This window comes from Malaclemys terrapin, chromosome 10 (assembly GCF_027887155.1).
Source record: "Malaclemys terrapin pileata isolate rMalTer1 chromosome 10, rMalTer1.hap1, whole genome shotgun sequence".
Taxonomy (NCBI): domain Eukaryota; kingdom Metazoa; phylum Chordata; order Testudines; family Emydidae; genus Malaclemys; species Malaclemys terrapin.
In genome coordinates this window covers 22615107-22637547 of record NC_071514.1, presented here as the reverse complement: position 1 = coordinate 22637547, position 22441 = coordinate 22615107, and the positions used below count along the sequence as shown (strand labels likewise).

Here is a 22441-nt window from a genome sequence, read left to right as displayed (position 1 = left end):
GCCGGCCCTGATGACTGCGGTACATCATTCAGCCAAAATAAATGTAGAAATATCAGAATTTGACCTGGGATAGAAATTCCAGGTTCTGCTCAGCTGTAGTCAGTACCCAACTCACTGTACAGCACGAATAAAGACTAATATATGATTATCTAATGGCAAACAGAGGTTTACAAATAGCCCATAATGGCAGTATAATAGTCACAAGTCATATTATCTGTAGACAGTCACTCTCTTCAGTGTCTGTGTAAGGAAAATCTGAATGTAAAGAGTGAGGCATTCATTTTTGATTCATAGATACCTGTACACAATAGAAAGGATCCCTCAGGTCCAAGCAGGCAACTAATCCGAGAAGGATCAGATACCCAACCGTTCTGTTGTTTCTGATCGAATACTGTGGAAACTGCCTCTGTACTAAGATAATTTTTATTTGTTGCCTCTTTTATTGAACGCTGGTTTCTTTCATCAGCCTATTTCTAGTTCTCATATAAATCAGTTTTGCTGTGTCTTCCATTATGTTTAAATGTTTTATTTCCCCCTGCCCCATACTTTAGCACCCACAGAAATCCCAAGATGGTTATGATGTGCATGTATGAATGTAAGTGTACCAGGTTATAGACACATAATATGCATGCTCCACTGATGCATTTGTAGGAAAGAACCTATAGTCAAGTTCTCCAAACTTTCAACTTATAGTATTAGAGGTTAACCAAGCCTCACCTATGAACACATATGACCCAAGACAATAACAACGCTCTGATTGATAATCTAGCTAGGGAACTAAATTGGAATTTGTAAAGTGCATGTTTCTTTTGCAAACTTTATTAACATTGGATTCTACTACTGGCATTTTTATGTTTATAGCTGTTCTTGGGGTGCACAACATGGTCAACAACCCACAGTTTGATGAAGAAGGAACCAGCAGTAAAGATGGAAAAGGAAGTGTGAGAAGTAAGTAAACAGATTTCCTCTGCCGTCTGCTTGTGTTCTTAGGTAGTTATATACATGTTGGGGTGTGTTGGTCTAATAAGTATAGTATCACTGGACCAATCCTTGATTAACCCAACATCATTAATCATGAGGAGGAACTCTTAAATTAAATATAATTTAAATTAAAAGTTCATACTGTCAACAGTGTGCTACACAAATAAATCACTCTAGCAGGGAGCTCAGCTTTCCCCACAATCAAGGCTTGCTAGATAGCGGTGGCAGAGAGGATTGGAAGTGCACAGCATAATAATAATGGGAGTGGAATGGGAAGCTAAGGCATCTATGTTTCCATATCAAGGGGCAAATGGATATGGAATTCCAAAGGCAGTAAATTGAGCACTGGCATCTGCAGTTACTGAGAAATGACCATGTGATCGTTATGCAAGTCAGACCATCTCATCCAATCACAGTACATACATTTCCCTGCCCTTACAGCTGTGGGTCACTAACTGGGTAGTATCCCTAGCTGAGACAATTCCAGGTTAGTACAACTTGATGCTTGATGTGTTTCTAGCACAGTTCACAATATGTCAGGTCCACCAAGCTGCATTCAGCACTGTGAGGAGGGTACTTGAAAATAATGCTTTCCCTCTTATTGCATCTGAGCTGTCACTTGGGCTTTTTTGTTGGACTTAAAAATAATACCCCGCACACTTTAAATAATACTATTGTTTGACTGTTGTGTGTTCTTTCTGTGGTTAAGTACATTCTGCAGGAGGTGTAAGCACGCAGAAAAATAATAACAGTCAGAGTTGTTAAAAAAAAACTAAACAAAATTCAAATCTTATAAATTCCTTTTCATCAGAGATGATCCCGAGCTGCAGAGTTTAGATCAAGATCTGAACTTCCCCTGATGTTTGGAGTTCTTTGCTCCAGGACTTTGGCTCAGCCTGTCTGCAAACTTAGGGAAGGTGCAAAGTTTGGATCCAATGCCTTTGCACATCCTGAGTTCACGGATGTTCAGATCCAGGGTTCCAATTCTGCGTCCCTCTGTGCATTTCAATACTAGATTGTGATGGGCCCTTGCCTGAGTACACAGGAAAAGGTAGCCACACAAGAAGTCTCCCCTCTTGTATGGGCTGTGACAATAGCAGTTGTTGTCAGCAGGGACTTTTCATCTCCGCCCTTATCTGTGTGAAGAGATCACCCAAGAGGAGGACATGGAGGTAGGCAGAACAGGACTGAGATATCTCTGCAACCCTTCCCAGGGAGAATCTGTGCAAATTGGAGGCTATCCCAGAACATGCAACTTATTATGGTACTAATTCACATGAACTTGAGCTTATTTTTGTTGTATTGGGTCACAATGTCAGCTATGTGGGTTTGCTAAACTATGCTCCAATCACAAATTTAACACCAGAAAGTTGCTCTGTCAGATCACTTTGTTCCTTGGTCCAAAAGCAATAACTTTTCCTAGCTAAGTGTAATTTTTCAGTAAAAAAGGGGAACACATTTCAAGAGCTGATAGTTAACATGACAAAACAGTTCCCTAGTTAAAGAAATAAGATAAAATTCATTGGCAGTGGCAGGCAGCATAACAGGAGGAGAAAATCACTGCTAACTACTCATGACATGGTAAAGTAGAAAGTCTACTCTGTGGACAGGGTTACAATCTCTAAGGCTTGGTCTACACTACCCCCCTAATTCGAACTAAGGTACGCAACTTCAGCTACGTGAATAACGTAGCTGAAGTCGAAGTACCTTAGTTCGAACTTTCCTTGGTCCACACGCGGCAGGCAGGCTCCCCCGTCGACTCCGTGGTACTCCTCTCGCCGAGCTGGAGTACCGCAGTCGACGGCAAGCACTTCCGGGTTCGACTTATCGCGTCCAGACTAGACGCGATAAGTCGAACCCAGAACTTCGATTTCCAGCCGTCGAACTAGCTGGTAAGTGTAGCCAAGGCCTAACAAACAGTCCTTCAATGGCTGGTCCTTGGCTCTCAGCTTAGTAGAATGCTGCTACAAATGCAAAAATGTTTCGGTGTAATTTTTAGTTTGAATCCAAAGGGTGGTGAATTCTCCAAGTGCATTTTATTAGCAATCTCCAACATCAGTAACTCTCTGAAGGCTGCTACTGGAGTATTTATGGAGGCATTGGGAGGTCCTGTGGGGAGTGGACTGGGACATGCTCCATAGCAAAAAGAGTTGGAATCTGCTCAAATAGTGAAATCCAGTTCAAGGTTTATGTAACACTTAAGTTCTACAAAGAGCTTAGGTGTGATTTAATTGGTGCATTGGCTTTGTCCTGTCCCAGTGCACCAGGATGAGTGTCACCCATTGTGCCTCATGGAAGTGCATGTAAACTTTCAGGTTTCAACAAAAGCCCCTGGAATAGAACATGACTTTCTGCACTACAAAAAAATCATGTTTAAACTCAGTTGTGGTCAGTAACACATTCCTTTCTTGGCTGTAGCAGCTGGGTGGGCAAGGCTTATTATTCATCTCCACAATTATAAGCTGGGGAATTATAGGTATTAATTGTGTTGTATGCTATGATTTTTATGCATCTCCTGGAATGATTGATTTTCTTTTATAGTACATGGCTGCCAACATTAAAAATTGTATTGCTTTGGAGCAGGGATATGCAAAGACTTCATAAATCTTGGTGTTGGCAGAGAGTTGCTTTTCATGCTTTGATAGTTTTATTATTTAGAATGTGCAGATGTTGCAATTTTACAAGAGCTAATTGAATTTATAGATGGGCTGCTAATGCCAGAGATGGAGGTGGACGCTAAGGGGCCTCATCATCATAGTCTTTGATGTTAGCACTGTGTGTTTAGAGGGAAAGGGGCACTTTCTCAGAACATAATCAGATAGATTCACAAGCGTATCTCCCTTTGCAGGCTTTATGGCAGGACCATAAACCCTGGGTTCCTTTCAATATTGCTATTTTATATCCTGTGCAATAGACTACATGCTTCCCTCAGAGTTGGATGCACATGGTTGGCTCAGAGTGACTGCATTTGGAGCTTTGCACATAAAGCTGAGGACAGAATCTGTCCCTAATGATACAGCTCAGGACTCTGGTCACATACCATAGGCTAACATGCTTCCCTTCCCAAGGACAGATGCACAGAAGGGGCTGGTACTAACCTGACTGTGCCTGCAGGTTCTCCGGTGCAGACTTCCTACCATACACTCTTCGTTGTGGTGATGGGGCCAGAACTTCCAGGAGATGACAAAGATCTGCAGGAAAGGCAGGGTCCAACCCAGAGTAGCCCTCCACTCCAAAGGGCACAGTTTGGGTTTGGTTTTAATTTCAAGGAAAATAGATGTTCATTAGATTTGCTGGAAGGGAATGCAAAGGGGATACATTGCAGCACCCTAGCAAGCACAGCGGCTCAGCATCTACACCAGAGGTGGTCAAATTACAGCCTGCGGGCCACATCCGGCCCACGGGACCATCCTGCCTGGCCCCTGAGCTCCTGGCCGGGGAGGCAAGCCCCCAGCCCCTCCCCCGCAGCTTCAGTGCGCCACACCGCCAACGCTCTGGCCTGCTGCTCCTGCCGGGCAGCGCAGGCAGCGTGCCTGGCTCCAGATGGGCGGCAGGGCTGAGAGTTCCTGCTGCTCTGAGCAGCATGGTAAGGGGGCAGGGAGCTGGGGGAGGGGTTGGATAAGGGGCCGGGGGTCCCCGGGGCAGTCAGGGGATGGAGCAGGGGGTGGTTGGATAGGCGTGGGAGTCCCGGGGGGGGGGGGGGGGCTGTCAGGGGGCGAGGGTGTGGATAGGGGTCGGGGCAGTCAGGGAACAGGGGGAGGTTGGATGGGGCAGAGGTTCTGGGGGGGGGTGTCAGGGGATGGGGAACGGGGGGGGGTTGGATAGGCATGGGAGTCCTGGGGGGCCTGTCTGGGGGCAGGGGTGTGGATAGGGGTCGGGGCAGTCAGGGGACAAGGAGCAGCGGGGGTTGGATGGGTCAGGGATTCTGAGGGGGGCAGTCGGGACAGCAAGTGGGAGGGGGTGGATAGGGGGCGGGGGCCAGGCCGTTTGGAGAGGCACAGCCTTCCCTACCCAGCCCTCCATACATTTTCACAACCCCGATGTGGCCCTCTGGCCAAAAAGTTTGCCCACCCCTGATCTACACCATGCCTGGCCTGGAGGAGGTGCAGTATACTCCTCCCTCCATGCCAAGTCAGCTCTGCTGGCCAGTGTGGAGAGGGGAGTGAGGTGTGGCCACGCCCTTATCTAGCTCCTGCCCTTTGTAAGAGTCCTGCAAGGGCATTAGGAAAGAGAAGGCCTGTGCTCCCAACTGCATTGTAGCTGACCCCTACAGAGAGATGTAAGAATGGGGGAGAGCACGGTGCTGGTCACAATTTGGTGTATAACACTAACTCTAGTGGATATAGCACAGTGAATGTCATACCATACACTTCATGTCACCTTCATCTGGTTTTGTTAATGGGTCTGCTAGAAGGTTGCCCCCCAGGAAAAGTATTTTCTATGACTTTCCCACAAACTGGGAAAAGAAGTGTTCTAAAGTGTATCTCAGTTATTCATCTCCGCGCTTTAGCTGCACTTTCTTTCTTGCGTATAGCTGCACAAACTAATAAACAGTGGGAGAGCCAACTGAATGTAATACCATTCTTTACTGGCCACAAAAGCATCAGCATCTCAGAGAAACACTAGTCAGAAATCCAGAACCCTCCCTCCACGGCTCACAAGTATTCATCACAAACATGAGATTCGCCACAGCAACATCCAGCGTGCCTCAACCCAAACATAAGTGAGAGTTCGGAAAAGCCAGTTTATTTCCAATGATGCATGTTTAATTAGATCCTGTGTTTCAGATGTGGTCAAAGGTGAAAAGGTCAAGCCAATTTTCGAGGAGCCACCGAATCCAACTAATGTGGAAGCAAGTTTGCAAAGGATGAAAGCAAATGACCCTGGCCTCCATGAAGTCAATCTGAACAACATAAAGGTATTTGGATCGGGGTTGTGGCTTCATTTTCTTTGCTGCAGAAGGATTCATCTGAGATGACAAGATTTACAATGTTTTTTTAGAAACATGGGGTTTTGTTTTCAAACATGTTGCTGCATTTACAATATTTGGGAGGAACAGGACACTCGGAGGAGAAAGAGGGGCAGACAGGAATTGTCCCAGTTATTCCAAGGGTCACCAACACCTGACATTGAATTAGCTGCCAATTAGAACTCCAAGCAAGGGGTCCTTTCTGCCTTCATTTCTCTAACAGCTGGTAAAGCAAGATAACTCATGGGGCACCTTGGGGTGCTGCCACAATTTGTATGTGGGAGTGCTGAGAGTCATTGAACCAAACTGTAAACCCTGTATCTGATGGAAACCCCACTTCAAGCCAGCGGGTGCAGCAGCACCCCTTGTCCCAGCACCTATCGGGGTACCACACAATTATTGGTCTAATTCAGTTAGCCCACAGATGAAAAGGGAAAAGTTGGGAAGCTCAGACGCAGAACAACCTCCGCCGCCTTTGTCTGCACAGTTTAGAGTGGCTGGTTGGATCTAGGAATAGGATAAAGCTTTGTTAGTGTTTGCTTTGAGTTCAGAGGTGGTGACAAATAGCAGCTCATTATTTTTTCCTCTTTCTTGTTTCATATTGTTTTAAAACTAAGTAATTTTCTAAAAGGACCAGCATGTTGAGTTGATTCATTGTATCCTTCTCTTTATCAGTACAGCTTGTTTGGTAGCAATCTCACCTCCAGGTGTCTAATTCCATATCAAGACTTGGGCTCATGCCCAAAGCTGCCAGTGCCTGTTGTACTAAGGGTTTATGGATTGGTTATTCACCCCTCATCACACTGTTTCTGGGCACGAGTGTACATTTGAAAAAAATAAGCAATACCAATGATCCAACAATACAACCACAAAGCTGTACCACAGCTCACCACTCACTCTCACCTGCCGGTAACAAATCCGCAACCAATTACTAGACCTCCGCGCAGCCAGCAGCAAATTTGTGTCCCAGCTAAAAAGCCAGATTTAACAGATACATTTTCGCTCCAGCCCATGGGGCCAAACTCAGGCTTTGTCAGATTGCAAGAGGGAGCCTATGCTGATGATGGGGGGGGACCGCCAATGAGAATATTATGGCCATGCTTCAGGATTTCAACCTTGGAGACAGACAGCAAGAGATTGCCACCAGCCTTAATTTCCAGGATGGTGCATGGTAGAAGAGATGCCTAGAGGATCATCAGTTCTCAGACTATTTATGAATTTACAAATAAATCAGCACCTTTCATTGCACCTGGAAATGAATACGAAAAACAGTGCAGAGCAGTGTTCTCAATTTGGCCTGCCTTGCTTAAAAGGTGGTGGCTGCATTCTGCCCTCGCTCAAGGCATTGAGCGGTTTTCAAGGGCAGCCTCAAAGCTGAGCAAGTTACAGTACTCTGGCCTGACGGGCTTTGTAGAGCACAGGGAATAGCTAAGAAGTTGTACAGAGAAGCAGTGTTAATTAATGTAGCAATCATCAAAATAAATGTCTGGTGATGTGATTGGCTGTAATGTTTACTGGGTTTTGTCTTAATGTAGAACATCCCAATTCCGACGCTGAAAGAATTTGCCAAGGCTTTGGAAACCAACACCCACGTGAAGAAGTTCAGCCTCGCAGCCACTCGAAGCAATGACCCTGTTGCTGTTGTAAGTTGAAACACGGCTTGAAAAGACAGAATTGTTCACTAAGGCTGCATTTGTCTCTAGGAGGGTGCGGCGGGGCGACAACTCACTGGCGCAGCCCCTCCTGCTGGTTGTCCTGGGAATTAGCTCTTCCAGCAGGCCAATGTCTCACCTGCCACTGGCCCATGTGTTCCTCCCAGACCCCGGTGCCCTTTACATCAGGGTTCTGCCCCTAGCAGTAACCCACAATCTGGGTCTCCCCACCCAGGGGAACCACCAACCCACTATCCCCACCTTGCCTCAGTGGCTACTGCCAGTCCCTTCTAGCCCCCATTCACTGGGGCAGACTGCAGTCAGTAGCGTAGCTAAGGGGGGAGCAGCCGCTCCCCCACTGAGCACAAGGTGGTGCCTTGTCAATTTCCTGGCACCTTTGTACTCACCCGGGGGAGCGATTTTAAAAAAATAAAATAAATTTGAAAAGTGCCACCCGCTGCGGTGCTTTTATTATAGTCACCCGGTGGCGCTCTGGGTCTTCGGCGGCACTTCGGCAGCGGGCCCTTCACTCGCTGCGCGGGTCTTTGGCGGCATTTTGGCAGAGGGACCTTCAGTGCCGCTGAAAACACCCGGAGTGCCGCCAGGTGAGTAAAAGCGCCACAGTGGGTGGTGCCTATTATTTTTTTTTTTATTGCTCCCACTGTTCCCTCCACCTGGCTACGCCACTGACTGCAGTCTGTAAACCACTTGTCATCAGTTAGGATCTGCTGCCTTCGCCTATCCCTGGGCAGCCCTTCTGCAGCCCCAGTACCTTTCATAGGCCCTTTTCAAGGCCTGCAGCCTGGGGGTTTTTCAGGCTGGAGCTCCCCAGCTCCCTCTGCCCTTCCCCAGCACTGCTCCACCCTGGGTACTCTTCTCAGCTCCCAGGCAGCCCAGTCCTTCTCTCTCAGATAGCTAGAGAGAGACTCCTTTTGAGCTCTTGGATCACAGCCCTTTTATAGAGCCAGCTCTGACCTGATTGGGATGAGGCCCCAGCTGTAGCTCCTTCCCCAGTCAGCCTAGCCTTTCCCTGCTGCTGCCCTCTCCAGGGCTGCTTTTAACCCCTTTTCATCAGGAGCGGGGTTACTGCCCCGCTACAGAGGGGCTTGTTTTTCAGATGTCTCTTGTGACTGTGCACAGTGGCATTATAACCTATTCTGTTCTAGGAATACACTCTTCCTCCATGACTCTGTTTGCAATGCTTTTCTAGATATTAACCACAATTCAGATTCGTGGTGTTATCTGAAGCTTTCAGAGTTTCAAACTCATACCACCTCTTCCCTGACTCTTCAGGCTTTTGCAGATATGTTAAAAGTGAACAAGACACTGAAGAGTCTAAATATAGAATCCAATTTCATCACTGGGGCTGGCATTCTGGCACTGATTGATGCACTAAAAGAGAATGAAACCCTGACAGAGATCAAAATTGACAATCAGGTAAGGAGCGGGCAAGTAAACTGGTGCCTGCTTTGTTTAGTTTCTGGTAGGTTCCATATGTTCTTCTATCATATTTTAGGTTTGGGATCTGTCAAAGAGGCAAGGCAAAATCCTATGGATCAGACTTTCTGCACCTCATTCCCAAGCACGTGCTGCTAAGCCATAGAAAACAAAACTGACAAATGCTAAAAAGAAAGCCCAGAGGAAGTTCTCCAGAGATGGGTTTCTCTCTCCAGTTTGTAGCACATTACTGAATGTAACCACTTCTCTTTCTTTTGTGAGAAGATGTTTCCTTTTCTTTTCACTGTGTGTCACCCAACAGAGGCAGCAGCTGGGGACAGCTGTAGAGATGGAGATTGCCCAGATGCTTGAGGAGAACTCCAAGATTCTCAAATTTGGATACCAGTTCACAAAGCAAGGTCCAAGAACCAGGGTAGCTGCAGCTATTACTAAAAATAACGATCTAGGTAAGATGCTACAGACATTCATCAGCAATTCTTGCAGGCCAACTCCTGCCCTCCTTGTACATTCTGTAGACAAAAAAATAATCAAATAGTGCCACATCCTGAGGTCCTTAATCAGTTTTTACTGAGTCCTTTCTCAGGCAAACACCCATTGACTTCAGTCTGGGTTTGCCCCAGTAAGGACTTAGCAAAAAATGAACAAATGCATACTTTGACGCAGAGACTTTATTTTTTAGCAATACTTAAACATCCTGCTGAATTCCCATGATATGCTTTATTTCCTGCAATTCTAATTGTCCCCAGCAGGATAAAGGCTGGTTAAATCTCTCATCCTTATCATTTGGACAATTACTCTAGAATGTTGCCTTCTCCTGGTTTGCAACTAGTCCGTTTTCCTCTTTTGCATTGGCAAATTATCACTGCCTATTTAGTACAATAGAATACTTCATAAAACCAATATCTGGAAAAGCACAACATTGGAAGCAGAGGCAAAATACGGACATTTGCACTGCAAGGCTTTGGGATAATGCAGTCTGTTTGCCAAGAGCTTTAATGTTTACATTAAAGGAAGTTCATAGCCAGAGATGGTCATTACTGGCATGCTTCAATGAGAAGTATTCTTCCAGCTCTGCCTGTTTTAGTCTGTATTTCAGAAACCGAGTATCACAAACATGGTATCCCAGTGCAGTTTGGTAACACCAAAGCCTATCTAGTGTGAACAGCATTAATCTGGCCTTATGGCTCAGTGCAGACTGAACAGGGTTACAGAATAGCTAATGCTGTGGATGGCAAGGAGCACCAGCACAATGGACTAGTTAGAACTTCCCAGGCCGTCTTACAGTGCATTCCTGAGTGCCAGGGGACTCCTCCATTGCATTGCAGGGAATAAGACATCACCCAGAGCTGCTCAGGGCACAATAGTAGAATGTCATTGATCCGTGCTTCATTAAACTTCATCCCCGCAAAATAATCCATTTTCAGTGCAGATTTGGGTTAATTAAGGTTTACTGTATTATCCAATGGCCCATGCAACCCAGAGATCTATTCTGAGACTAAAATGTTTCCTTTTGGGTCTGATTTGTTCTTTTCCTTGTTGTTAGTAATCAGTACCATGTGAAAGTATATTATAAAAAGTCTGATTCTTTCATACAGATATGTTTCTCACAAGGACATCAAATGACTTAACCATGCATATTTGCATGTAGTGTTAGCATATGGAACAACAGAATTTTTACTTATTTCGTAACCCCACTAGAGAAACTCTTGCAATTGGAACAGCTGTTGATTTTTGGCTACATCACCCTTAAATGAATCCAATGAGGAGGATCTAGCACTCCCACACAGCCCACAGTACCTGTTTCAATTTAGTTGGAGCAATATGGCCTTTAGAAAAAACAAATGATACAAGCCATACTGATAACCTAAATTTAACCATTGGAACAAAATACCAAGAGGAATGGTGGATTCTCCATCGCTTAAAGTTTTCATATCAAGACTGGATGCCTTTCTGGAAGATGTGCTTTAGCCAAACCAGGGCCGCCCAGAGGATTCAGGGGGCCTGGGGTCTTCGGCGGCGGGGGGCCTCCACCGCCGAATTGCCACCGAAGACCCAGCTCTTCGGCGGCAGGTCCCGGAGCGGAAGGACCCTCTGCCGCGGGTCTTCAGGGCACTTCGGCGGCAGGTCCTGGGATGGAAGGACTGCCCGCCGTGGGTCTTCAGGGCACTTCAGTGGCGGGTCCCGGAGAGGAAGGACCCCCCGCCGCCGAATTGCCGCCGAAGACCAGGAGTGGAAGAAGCTCCGGGGGCCCGGGCCCGTGAGAGTTTTCTGGGGCCCCCGGAGCGAGTGAAGGACCCCGCTCCAGGAGCCCCGAAAAACTCTTGTGGGAGCCCCTGCGGGTCCTGGGGCTTGGAGCAAATTGTCCCACTTGCCCCTCCCCCCCCCCGGGCGGCCCTGAGCCAAACTCAAGTTTCGGAGCTCAATACAGGGATAACTGGGTGAAATTCTGTGGCCCGTGGTTACATGGTTACTCAGACTAGATGACGTAGGTCCCTTTTAGCCTTAAACTATGAATCTGTGAAACCTCTGGACACAATCCTGTACCTCCTAGAACAGGGATCGGCAACCTTTGGCCCGCCAGGGAAAGCCGCTGGTGGGCCGGGCCGGGCCGGTTTGTTTACCTGCAGCATCTGCAGGTTCGGCTGATCGCAGCTCTCACTGGCTGTGGTTCGCCGTCCTAGGCCAATGCGGGCTGCGGGAAGGGCGGCCAGCACATCCCTTGGCCCGCGCCGCTTCCCGCAGCGCCCATTGGTCTGGGAGGGCGAACCGCGGCCAGTGGGAGCTGCGATCAGCCGAACCTGCGGATGCTGCAGGTAAACAAACTGGCCTGGCCCAGCCCGCCAGCGGCTTTCCCTGGTGGGCCGCAGGCCAAAGGTTGCCAATCCCTGTCCTAGAAGATACTGATGGGCCAACCCTCCCATTGATTTGAGTGAGAGTTGAGGGTACTATGCACTTTCCTTAACCTGGTCCTTGAGAAGGGAAGTACGAATAACCCAGTTTTCTAGTCCCAAATAGTGTCACATTGAGACGTGTGCTTGGGTGCTTAGTAAGTTAACGCTGAGAGACGGTTTTTGATTTTACTGGCATAGTTCGTAAAAAGCGAGTGGAAGCAGACCGGCAGTAGCCATGCCTTGGAGGATGCGAAGAGGTATTGAATGCAGCCGACACAACGGCAATCTCACAACATCCACTGGTCAGAAGGGAAGACACTGGAAAATCATTGTAATGAAGGTTGCTCATTTCCGTTACTCTCCCCTTTAACCACTAACATTGTTAACTTTCATATTTAGTTTAATGTTTATGAAAATATGATTGTGTTATTGGAATATATGAAGCTGATATCCACAACCTAGGGGTAAAATATGTCTTAAAGAGCATCACCTGGAATCACATTGAATCTTTTGTGTCCTTTTTTTAAAACTCTGTTAAAAAACGATCGTTTTACATTGATAAAGGATTCTCTATATACAATGGGGCTTTACCACCCTGTCCTGCAATGCCTTAAGCATGTGAATAATCCTCACTTGTGAGAGTAGTTCCACTGAAGTCAATGGGCTTCTCAGGTGAGTAGAGACTACTTATGCCAATACCGGTTTGCGGGATCACACCCTTAGGCCCCAATCCTGCATTCAGATCTGTGCAGTTGGGACTCTACACTTGTACAGGGTTCTGCCTTTGTGGATCCAGATGTAGGATGCATTTGTAAGTATTGTCAAAGCCTATTGTTTACATGTGTTTAAGCTAGGCTGATCGCGTCATCAATATTACACTGACGTGTATTCATACTCCATGATGTAAACTAAAAATATTAGTGTTGCCAAACCTAGAATACCTTAACATTAACAATGTCACTTTGTTATTTTTCTAATCCATTGAGGATTTTAAAAAAAAAACAGAATGCCAGGTTTGCAGCTATAAATCTCATTAATGGAAACCAGTATACTGAGCAGTGCTCGTTTTGCTTTGAACCACACTGTTGACTGTTTTTTAATGTCTGGTATTTATGTGCATTTATTAGTATAAATGACAGAATTGTTCTCAGGACCGGTTAGATAAAGAGCGAGTAAAATATTTAATCCAGGGCGGCAGCAGCTCTACCCGGAGATGGATAACAATCAGAAGAGTAACATGCACCAATCACCTCGTTTACATTTTTAGCATCTGATTCAACACTCATTCTCTGTTAAGCAAAGTGCTTAAGCCTGTGCCTGATTCCAATGGGACTTTAGCAATATTGCTGAAGCACTTTGCTGAATAAGGATGGACGTAAGTACGTGTTCCAGTGCTCTGCTGAAGCAGGGCGTTAACCCAGAATTCTGCACATTGCGCTGAACACATGGAAGATACTTATGTAGCAGCAATTAAACCCAGCAACATTAGAATGAATCAGTGGGGTATTGTGAAATGATTGTGTGAAGCGTTTAGTTTGCAATATAATTTCATTGTATTGTGTATAGTTTTATAGCATCAGACATTAATTTCTAGCCATATATATGTATATATATATTGTCTTTGCCAACATCTGAGTCTGTTAAATAGCCGGGGGTTCACTTTGATCATATTTAAATGTAATGCAAGAATTAAGGAAGGATGCTATTAACTGGTTTAGCTATACTCATTCTTTCAGAAAGCTAAAGGTGTTTAATTGGGGCCAACAACCTGCGGTACCCTTGAAACATTAGCCTCTCTTCCCTCTTTCTGACCTACACACGCCCCATCATTTGTGCTGGCAAAAGAGTTCTGGCCAGGGGAATATGGAAAGGGAACGAATGGTGCTTTGAACCCGCAGAAGACATTGGGCTGGGGTCTGTTAATCAGGAGGGGATGGAGTCAGGGGAGCAGTCAGGGTGTGTGGGATATTCCCCTCTGAACCTGGCAGATTCCTGAACAGAAATCTGCCTGCGAGTCAGTGCTGCTTCAGACAGTATAAATTCACGCTCTATCTGTCTAGTCTATGTCATCTATGCCTCTTTTAAAATGGGTGGGACCAATGGCAGCACTGCTCCTGAGGGGTGCAGTGTGGGAGGGCTGGATCTCTGCACTATGGCCCTGGTTGTATAAAGCACTTAAGCACATGCTTAAGTCCTAATGACTTCCAGACAAGCATAAGTGCTTTGCTAAATCAGGGCCTAAGAGTAGTATCCACAGTACAGCCATCTTCCCTGAGGAATCTAGGGTTCTGAGGGGCTTTCAAGGCCCTCTCCCTCCTCCAGTGCAGGGTTAGAAACGCCTCCTCCTCAAGGGAAGATTGGGAAAGAAATTCTATGAGAGGACCTTATGGAATTACCAGAGGGTTTTCCCCACCCCCAGGCAGGATTTGCTGTGAGAATGGATATCGACCCACATAGTCTTAAAAAAAAGGGAGACCGAATTCCTTCACATGGTCCGGATTGTTCATACCCTTATGTGAGCAGTCCTTAAAGCCAATGGGGCTACTTGCATGTGTCACAACTATTCTCGCATGATTGTGGGTTTGCAACATCAGGCCCGGTATGGGGGAAGGAATTTGATTCAAGTATCCTTATCCCCAAAGCCAAAGATTTCTGACATGGACAATCTTCAGCCTGAAAAGAAATTTGTTCTGACTCCCACATTTTCCCTATTCCCTTCTTTAGGTTTTTTTTTTTTTTTTGGGGGGGGGGGAGGAGCAGGGGGTTTTCAAGTACATCTGGCTATTTTTTTAACATTTTAATGATTTAAAAAAAAAATCAGTTATGTCTTTAATGGGATCTAGTGTGTTCAGAACAAACAAGCGTGATGCGTTTATAGTCTGAACCTCCACTCAAAATGTAAATGACACTGTATTTGCATGCAGCAGTTCTGTAACGGGTGGATTGGTATGGCTGCTTTGTGATGTATGGCAGCATCTCCCCCTGTGTCTATTTGAGCAGAGCCCTTGTGAGGTGGCTACATTCATGTCAGCAACAGTTTGTAACATTCCACTTGATGGGCTAAACAAGGAAACAGACTTTGGGAAGTGCGGGTAGTCTCACCTTCCCTTCATTGTCCATGACTGCAGGCATCATGCACAGATAGCTGTTTTCTAAGAGCGTGACTCTTCAGGCACTGAGTTTCTCCTATTAAGAGCCAGATGGTGCCCATGCTGGGGGTGGCCTGGGGACATTTAATTCTGGGTGTGGGGTAGGAAAGGGATCGGGGAGACATTGTGTATACTGGAGCTTTCCAGTGCATGACATCCCTTCTCTGGCCTGCCAGCTCTGCTAGCTGGCTTGGGGTCATAGCTGTGCCTCCCTTCTGCCCCTTTTTCTCTCTTTTGGAGGGTTTGCTCCCGAGGGGGCACTTGCAGGGAACAGTCCTTGGCCTCAGGAAAGCACAGGGACTGCAGTGGCACCAAGTGACTGCCCAGGAGTCATGAAGGGACCTCCCCTTCTTGCACATCCGCATGAGGGCTGGCCATGATCTAGCCTTAAGCATTTTATAGTGAACATAGTGACAAACAATGTATGAAAATATAAGGCTGTATTCACTATAGCTATAGCGAATCTAGTGCAGTTATCGGCAGTCTAAATATTAACCTTAAAACAGAAGCAGTTGGCCAGTTAAAATCCCCTCTACTTGTATTAAGGGGGTTAATATTTGACTGGGTCATTTTTAAGTACAATTCCAAGCAGATGGTCATATTCCCAATCAAGTAGCTCTGACACTGGGGCATAAATCGAGGTCCCCTTTTTAAACAAAACAAAGACTGGGAGTAGCTGGACTCATTTGCGCATTGCTTCTCATGTTGATAGTTTGGGTTTTGTTTGTATTTTTTATAACATTTTTCATGAAAAAACTCAACATGTGCATATCCTAACATTTGTGCGTGTTGTAGAGTGCACTAAGGAACGTGAAGTGTATGTGTTAAACACTAGAAGAAAATGTTTGATCTGGAATATAAATGATTGCATGTGCACAGCGTGGTGCATTTTACACAAGGGAAGGGGAATCACCAGAATATGTAGCAGTGACTCCCAAACACCTTGGCTTTTATAAATAAACCTTCATAAGGAAATTGGCTTTCTGTGTTTACTTGCAGCTGTGCTAAGTGGCTGTCAATGCATTGCCACAGATCCTGGAGTAAGCAACTTTCCTCACCCTCACGGCTTTCACTTGCTCTTGAGAATCATTCAAGTTTCACATTCTGTCTCCCAGGTAACAGAACTTCAATGGGAATAAGGCATGTATTTGACATGTATACACAAACCCGACTTACGCAAATCCACACTTACGGGAAAAGTTCTGTAAGCTAAAAATAGGAGGGTTTGGGAGTTTTTTTTGCATAATGGTCGGGTATATGTTTCTGACTTACGCAAAATTCGAGTTACGCAAAGTTTTTGAAAATCCTACATCTTTAGGGACCTAAATACCTTTAAAAGGTGCCTAAGTCACTTTTAAAAATGGGCCGGAGGCTCCTTAGCCACTTAAGCACTTTTGAAAATGTTACCCCAGAGCTATTCCAAGGCCAAAATGTGAGATACTGACCTTTTTAAGATGACATGGCTCCCAGATTAAGTACATCACAAAAAACAGAGGAAGCAGGAAAAAGAGGGGCTCTTTTGTAGAAGCACGACTAATGTTTTCTATAACCTCAGTTTCAATATTCTGCATTTATGATCCCAATAATTTGTAACTAAGTAGTGAATTATAACAGTAGGTTTATGCAAGACGGTGGTAAGTATTGCTTCAAAGAAAGAAGTGCAATTTACAATAAGGTGCTGGTACAAGATCTCATCTGAGCTAAAAGGTGGCTAGATTGTTAGAAGGTTTAGTTGTGAACTTGGTTTGGCCTTGGATGTATTTTCCTCATTTTAGTGTTGTGCAAGATCTAAAATCCAATTCACATTCTTGGCTTTGGGATTTTAAAATGAATCTCAGTTGTTCTCATTGCAGACTTTGTTGGACTCTGCAGATGTGTTAGTGATCGAAGTTTCCCAACCACGTCTCAGCAGGGATGAAACCTGATCCAACAGAACAGCCATAAAGAGCTTTCTAAAATCGAAGAAGCAGCTCTCTGATCCCCTACAAGATTAATCAATCGTTTATCAGATTAGCAACAGAGCCTCTCACTGGTCAATGGACAGTGACGAGTATGACATTATTTTCTTCTGTAGAATATTTTTATACAGCAAATAGCCCTTTGTATTCACAGCAATTATATGTGGTGACACTCCGGTCAGTAGCAGCCTCATGCGGGTTATTGCTGATGTGCGGGTGTGGTTGTTAGCACACGGTTCCTATTGCCAAATCAGGAGCTTGCATCAAAAACATACAGTATGCCATATTTCACCTTGGAGTATCCCTCCATAGCTCATTTTATGGAGAGCCTGCAAAACGGGCTCTCCGTGGGTTTTGGATGATATACATCTGCCCTATGACTCCTCACTGAGTGCGACCTTTCAGTGGTCACCCTGCCAGATTTTGCCCCTATTCATTTATATTGGTTTCTTCCAATGTGTACAGACATCTACAGATGTTCATTCAATGTTCTATGGGCAATGGGAGTTAGGCACTTTATCTGCTCAGGTGCTTCTGTAAATTCCGCTAGAAACCAATCTGCAGCTTTTGGCAAATAAAGGACTGTGTAAATCTGGCCCTAGGGGCCTACCCCATATCTGACAATACACAATACCATATCAAGGACTGCCCTTACATAAATAACTAGTTAGAAAAACCCTCCAGCCTCCCAGCCAATGCCCTCCCCCAAAGCTCAACGAGGAGTGCAGCATGCCCGGAAGGCTATCAGATCCGAGATCAGGAACCCGCTCCAGGAATGCCCTACAGCAGTGAAATAGCTCTGACCGAACCAGAGCATGTACTGCGCTACAGATATTTTCCTCAATAGAAAAGAAAAAAATCTCAAAAACACTTTCTAACTGTTTGGGCTCAGATTTCACTCAATCTCTGGACTAAATAAATCACACTCATGCTAGCTGTAACAAGTCTTTCCGAGTTCGTGTTACAACAGGCTCAGGACTCGCCCCACATGACGTTAATAACTAAACATTCATTGATCCTCCCTCAGTTCAACCACCATAGCTTTTATTTTGCCTGCAATAGCCGGGTGACGGGCTAGATTTACTTGTATAATAAAGCTGAGGGCAGCTGCGGTCTGCCCCTTTATTGCAAACTGAGTGCAGCCCGTGAGGATCTGACAGGCAGCCAGTGCAGCTTGGGTGCCCCAATTTAAAACATTAAGGCAAATCCAACTCCTGCTTCCCACTCTTGCAAGCATGCCAGGCAGAAATGCTGCTTTTCTGTTGTGTGAGGGAGGGGAAAGAGGGAGTGCAGGCAGCCAGGAGCCAGCACAGGGCACATTTCTATCCCCATGTGAGCCCCGGGGTGGGGGTTGTACTGCTCACTAGGACTCGTTGTCAGAGCATGTGAACAATGCGGTCACATGAGTCACCCCTTGGTCTCAGTCTCCTGGGTGATACCTCAGTGGCTTGGAGTGACAGCAATAACATAAGCTTTAGGGAGAAGATGAAAGGGCTGCATGCAGTGGGAGCTTTGTGTGGGTGTTAGGAAACTCCTAGAGGAAAGGGGGAAAGGAGGGAATTGAAGTTGTCCCCATGCTGGCTGAATGGCTCAGAAGGAAGCGGTGAGGTGCTCTGTAGTCTCTGTAACTAGACCCAAATGGACCCACCTAGCCTAAGCTTTGGCAGTGTCCACCTAAATAGGTCACTAACCATTTATTTCATTGTCATCTGATCTCCTCCCTCTATTCTGACTAACCCTGGTTTTGAATTGGACCAGTTGGGCTTTGCTCTGGATTCTTTGCGGACTTCACACATGCCAGCTTTGAGAGGCAGACCCACCTGCCAGCCCAGCTCTCCAAGGCAGTGCAAGAGGTGGCGTCCTAGCTCGGGATTCTCAATTCATAGGGCATGGCCTGTGCAGGGCTGTGTTGACAGATGCAGGGGAAACATTGAATGCCTGTAGATGAGTGCAAGGGGCTTAAGGGGACACTCCTTCACCTTCAAGCTTCAGCACAGGTGCCATCACCCTTTTACTGCGGCTTTAATTGAAGGCCAAGTTTTACCCTTGACCAATTAACGTTACTCCCACCCACTTGCCCAGACACAAGCTGTGAGGAGACAGACATGAAAAATCTTCACTGGCCTTCTAATTTCTGCTTTTACTCCCACCCCTACTTTCACTGCCATCTCCCTTGCTTTCTGTCATCTCGCAGCACAGCTGCTGTGTGTTTCGATGAACTTCACAAAAAATTACGGGAGGAGCACTTGTTAATGGCAGAAAACAGTGCTAATGCGACAGCTGTTTATGTGCTGCCGTTTGCAGGGAGAGTCAGTTGCGAGAAGAAATTGGTGAGACAAGTGCTTTGAGATCTTTGGGTGTCAGAGGTTATAAAGCTCAGAGGATTATTGCTCTCTGCCTTTGGCTCTTTCACACAAAGGCAAAGGGCTCTTTGGAGAGTGGTGCTTGGTCCTGCATCCTTTTCACCACATGGCTCCAAGTCAGTGAGAGTTTTGGCTGTGAATGGGCTACAAGACTGGGGCCAAAGGTTATTCGAGGGCCATGCTCTCAATCTGAGTTTCCATTGTAGGAGTCAACTTCTCATCCTGCTCCTCTGGCTTCTCAATATTAAACAGCAGAAGATTCTTCACTTACAAAAAGAAAAAGGGATTGAAGCTATTTCCACAGAATCTCTGAGCATGTGTCTTGATTGCTTGGCCCTCACTCCTGTCGACGCTAAGTTCTGTCCCATATGGGGCCTGAGCACAAAGTAAAATCAAGTGGAAGTTTTGCCTCTACAAAAGGTGCAGAAACCTTCCCATGCGAGTGAAATTCATGGCAGCATGAATGCAGCAAGCTGAATTTACCCATGGACCTTCGCCTCCCTCTGCTGCCATTCACAGCAGTAAGGGCTCCCCACCCTTGTATTTTTGTGTAATGATCAAAAAAACAAATTTTAATGCTTTGTATTGACATGAAGATGTTTGGTGTAGCTTGAATCCAGCATTCCAGTGGCAGGGATGTGACTCTGCCAAGGCATTTAAAGTAGCTCTGGTCAATTTCTTTGCCTGTGTGAGTCTCAATTTCTCTGCATCCAGGGCACCACATTCTGTTCCCAGGGACAAGTTGCAGCAAACCTCTCTGAAGGCTGGTGTCCAAAAAGCAGCTCATGGTCAGCTCTCATTGCTGCTGGTTGGGGAGGGGAGGGGGCAGAGAGAGGGAAAATAACATTCCTATAAATATTCTAATATTTGTATTTTTAATTAACACAATTCCACTAGGTGCCAGTATCTCTGCATAGAAATCAGTAAATCTCTGTTGTAAAAGGCTTTTTCTTCACCCTGACATCCATTTAGAAACTGATGAACATCCACTACAGCTGAAACAGAGGAGGCTGAGCTAACACTTGGGGTTTGCTGCTGCAGAAAAAAAAACAAAAAACACCCCCCACCACCACCTCCGTCTCCTTCCTGCCTGAGTGGCATTTTTAAAGCAGAGTTTTGCTCGGAAGGATCCAAGCCACAATGAAATGCTTTAAAATATTCATGCTATGCTTGTCCATTCTAGTAAAGCAGATGAGCACAAACAAAAGCAGGACGACGGGGACTCCCTTAATGAGGGTCTGGCTGCCTCCTAGAACCATCTGCCTGATTTAATCGAGTCTGACATTAGAGAAAGACACTCTGGTGAGCAAGAAAAGGCAGCTAGACTAAAGCAATTGCACAGATCGTTTGCCTCTCTGGTCTTTGCTGATTTCAGTTGGTATTGAAAGCACTTTCAATATACTGAACGGCGTAGGATCCGAAAGCTACATTTCAAATTGTGCAAATTAGATCTTGCATCCTGTGCATCACTACAGGCTCCGGCCCCCCACTCATACGCTCTTTGGAGTGCGAGTCAAGCTGTACAATGAGTGCTGTATAAATGAACAAAGATACAAAGTTATCCGCTGTTAATTCCGTCATGTTCCCACCTGCACGGAACATGAATCTGATACAGTGTTTGGAGCTGTGGGATAACAAGGCTACAGAGCTAGGAAATGACTGAGTGGTACCTGTCCAGTGGGCCACTGTTAGCATTTCCTGCTAGTCCACACATCCAATGCGGCAGCTGCACACGCTGGGGGCTCATTTCACACATTGATCAGGGTTTATTGGAAGTCTAATGGGCATTTCAACCATATCACTAAACCTCCACACTGCTGGGCAGAACAGAGGGACCCACCCTGGAGGGATTTCCTCCTCACTGTTACCTGACAAAGACCTGTTGGTATCTACCTTTGTCCACTAGAGGGCATACTAGCACTTTAATACATTGCTGTATACTTTCTAATTTGCTTGCTGGTTTTTTGTTTTAACATTTCTTTAGCTTCATACTATCTAGTGCAGTGTTTCCCAAACTTTAACAACCTGTGAACCCCTTTCACTAAAATGTCAAGTCTCGCAAACCCCCTCCTAAAAATGAATGTTTCCAGGGATTTTCTCCTTTACCTGAGTATGAAATATAAAAGTAATGATCTGGGAAATATAAAATTTGTTTTTATGACATGCTTATTACACATTATTTATTATTAATTATTATTGATAATTATAGTATTTTTATTACATTATGAAAACAGCAACACTCTTCCAAGTTCTCATTTACACAGCTTGTATCACTTTGAATAAGCCTGTTCTAGGACAAGACTCCTATGTTTCATCAAGGAGTATCAGATGTGAAACAGCATGAAGGGGTATTTAAGAAGCCAACTCAAAGAGTTCCTCCTACACAGTCATTCAGGTGTTGAGTAGTCCAGGCAAACAACGCACATTACAACAAAGCTTAAACTTGTTCTTCATAATAATTTTAAAAACACCCCTAGCTGCCTATTTAATTTTAAAAACAGCAAAAAATATCCACCTCCTTTTCCATTTCTTATAAGAAGTCTTGAAGTTTGAATCTCCTCAGTGTGATAGATATGCTTGTTTTGATCTGCTTAGCTCTTGGAAGTCCAGGGCTCCAGGCTGCTGGCCCCCTGCTGTCTGGGGTCCCTAGGGACAGCTCTGTCCGCCATTAGGGAATTTTTCCCCGAGAGCCCCCTGTAACATTTTGCGAACCCCAGTTTGGGAACCACTGGTCTAGTGTATAGAGCATGGGACTAGGAACAGCCCAAACTTCAGAAAGTAAGGGGGATCTGCTCAAAAATAATCACCTTCTAAATAATTTACTCAACGATTATTGCTGAGCGTCCCAGTTGGATGTAGGGTGCAGGGTGTATTAGGAAGTGTAATTGAGGGTAACTACTGTAATAAGCTTTCCTTTTGACCCATTGGCTCTGTCGTGCATTTCGAGTGACACAGCATGTATACTGGGGGAGACCCTGGACCAGATTGCATTCTGGTGTACTTAAGCAGCACTCCAGTGA

At 45.6% G+C, this 22441-nt stretch overlaps 1 protein-coding gene across 3 annotated transcripts in view; it reads left to right on the top strand.

Moving 5' to 3' along the window:
* Positions 1 to 16075, top strand: part of LOC128844370 (tropomodulin-2) — a 72569-nt gene extending 56494 nt beyond the window's left edge. For all 3 annotated transcript variants that reach the window (XM_054042052.1, XM_054042054.1, XM_054042053.1), the window contains 6 exons: positions 862 to 948; positions 5769 to 5899; positions 7486 to 7593; positions 8896 to 9039; positions 9362 to 9506; positions 12150 to 16075. In XM_054042052.1, coding sequence (XP_053898027.1) covers positions 862 to 948; positions 5769 to 5899; positions 7486 to 7593; positions 8896 to 9039; positions 9362 to 9506; positions 12150 to 12184 — 650 coding nt within the window. In that variant the 3' untranslated portion in view covers positions 12185 to 16075. The remainder of the gene's footprint in view (positions 1 to 861; positions 949 to 5768; positions 5900 to 7485; positions 7594 to 8895; positions 9040 to 9361; positions 9507 to 12149) is intronic.
* Positions 16076 to 22441: the final 6366 nt, after the last annotated feature.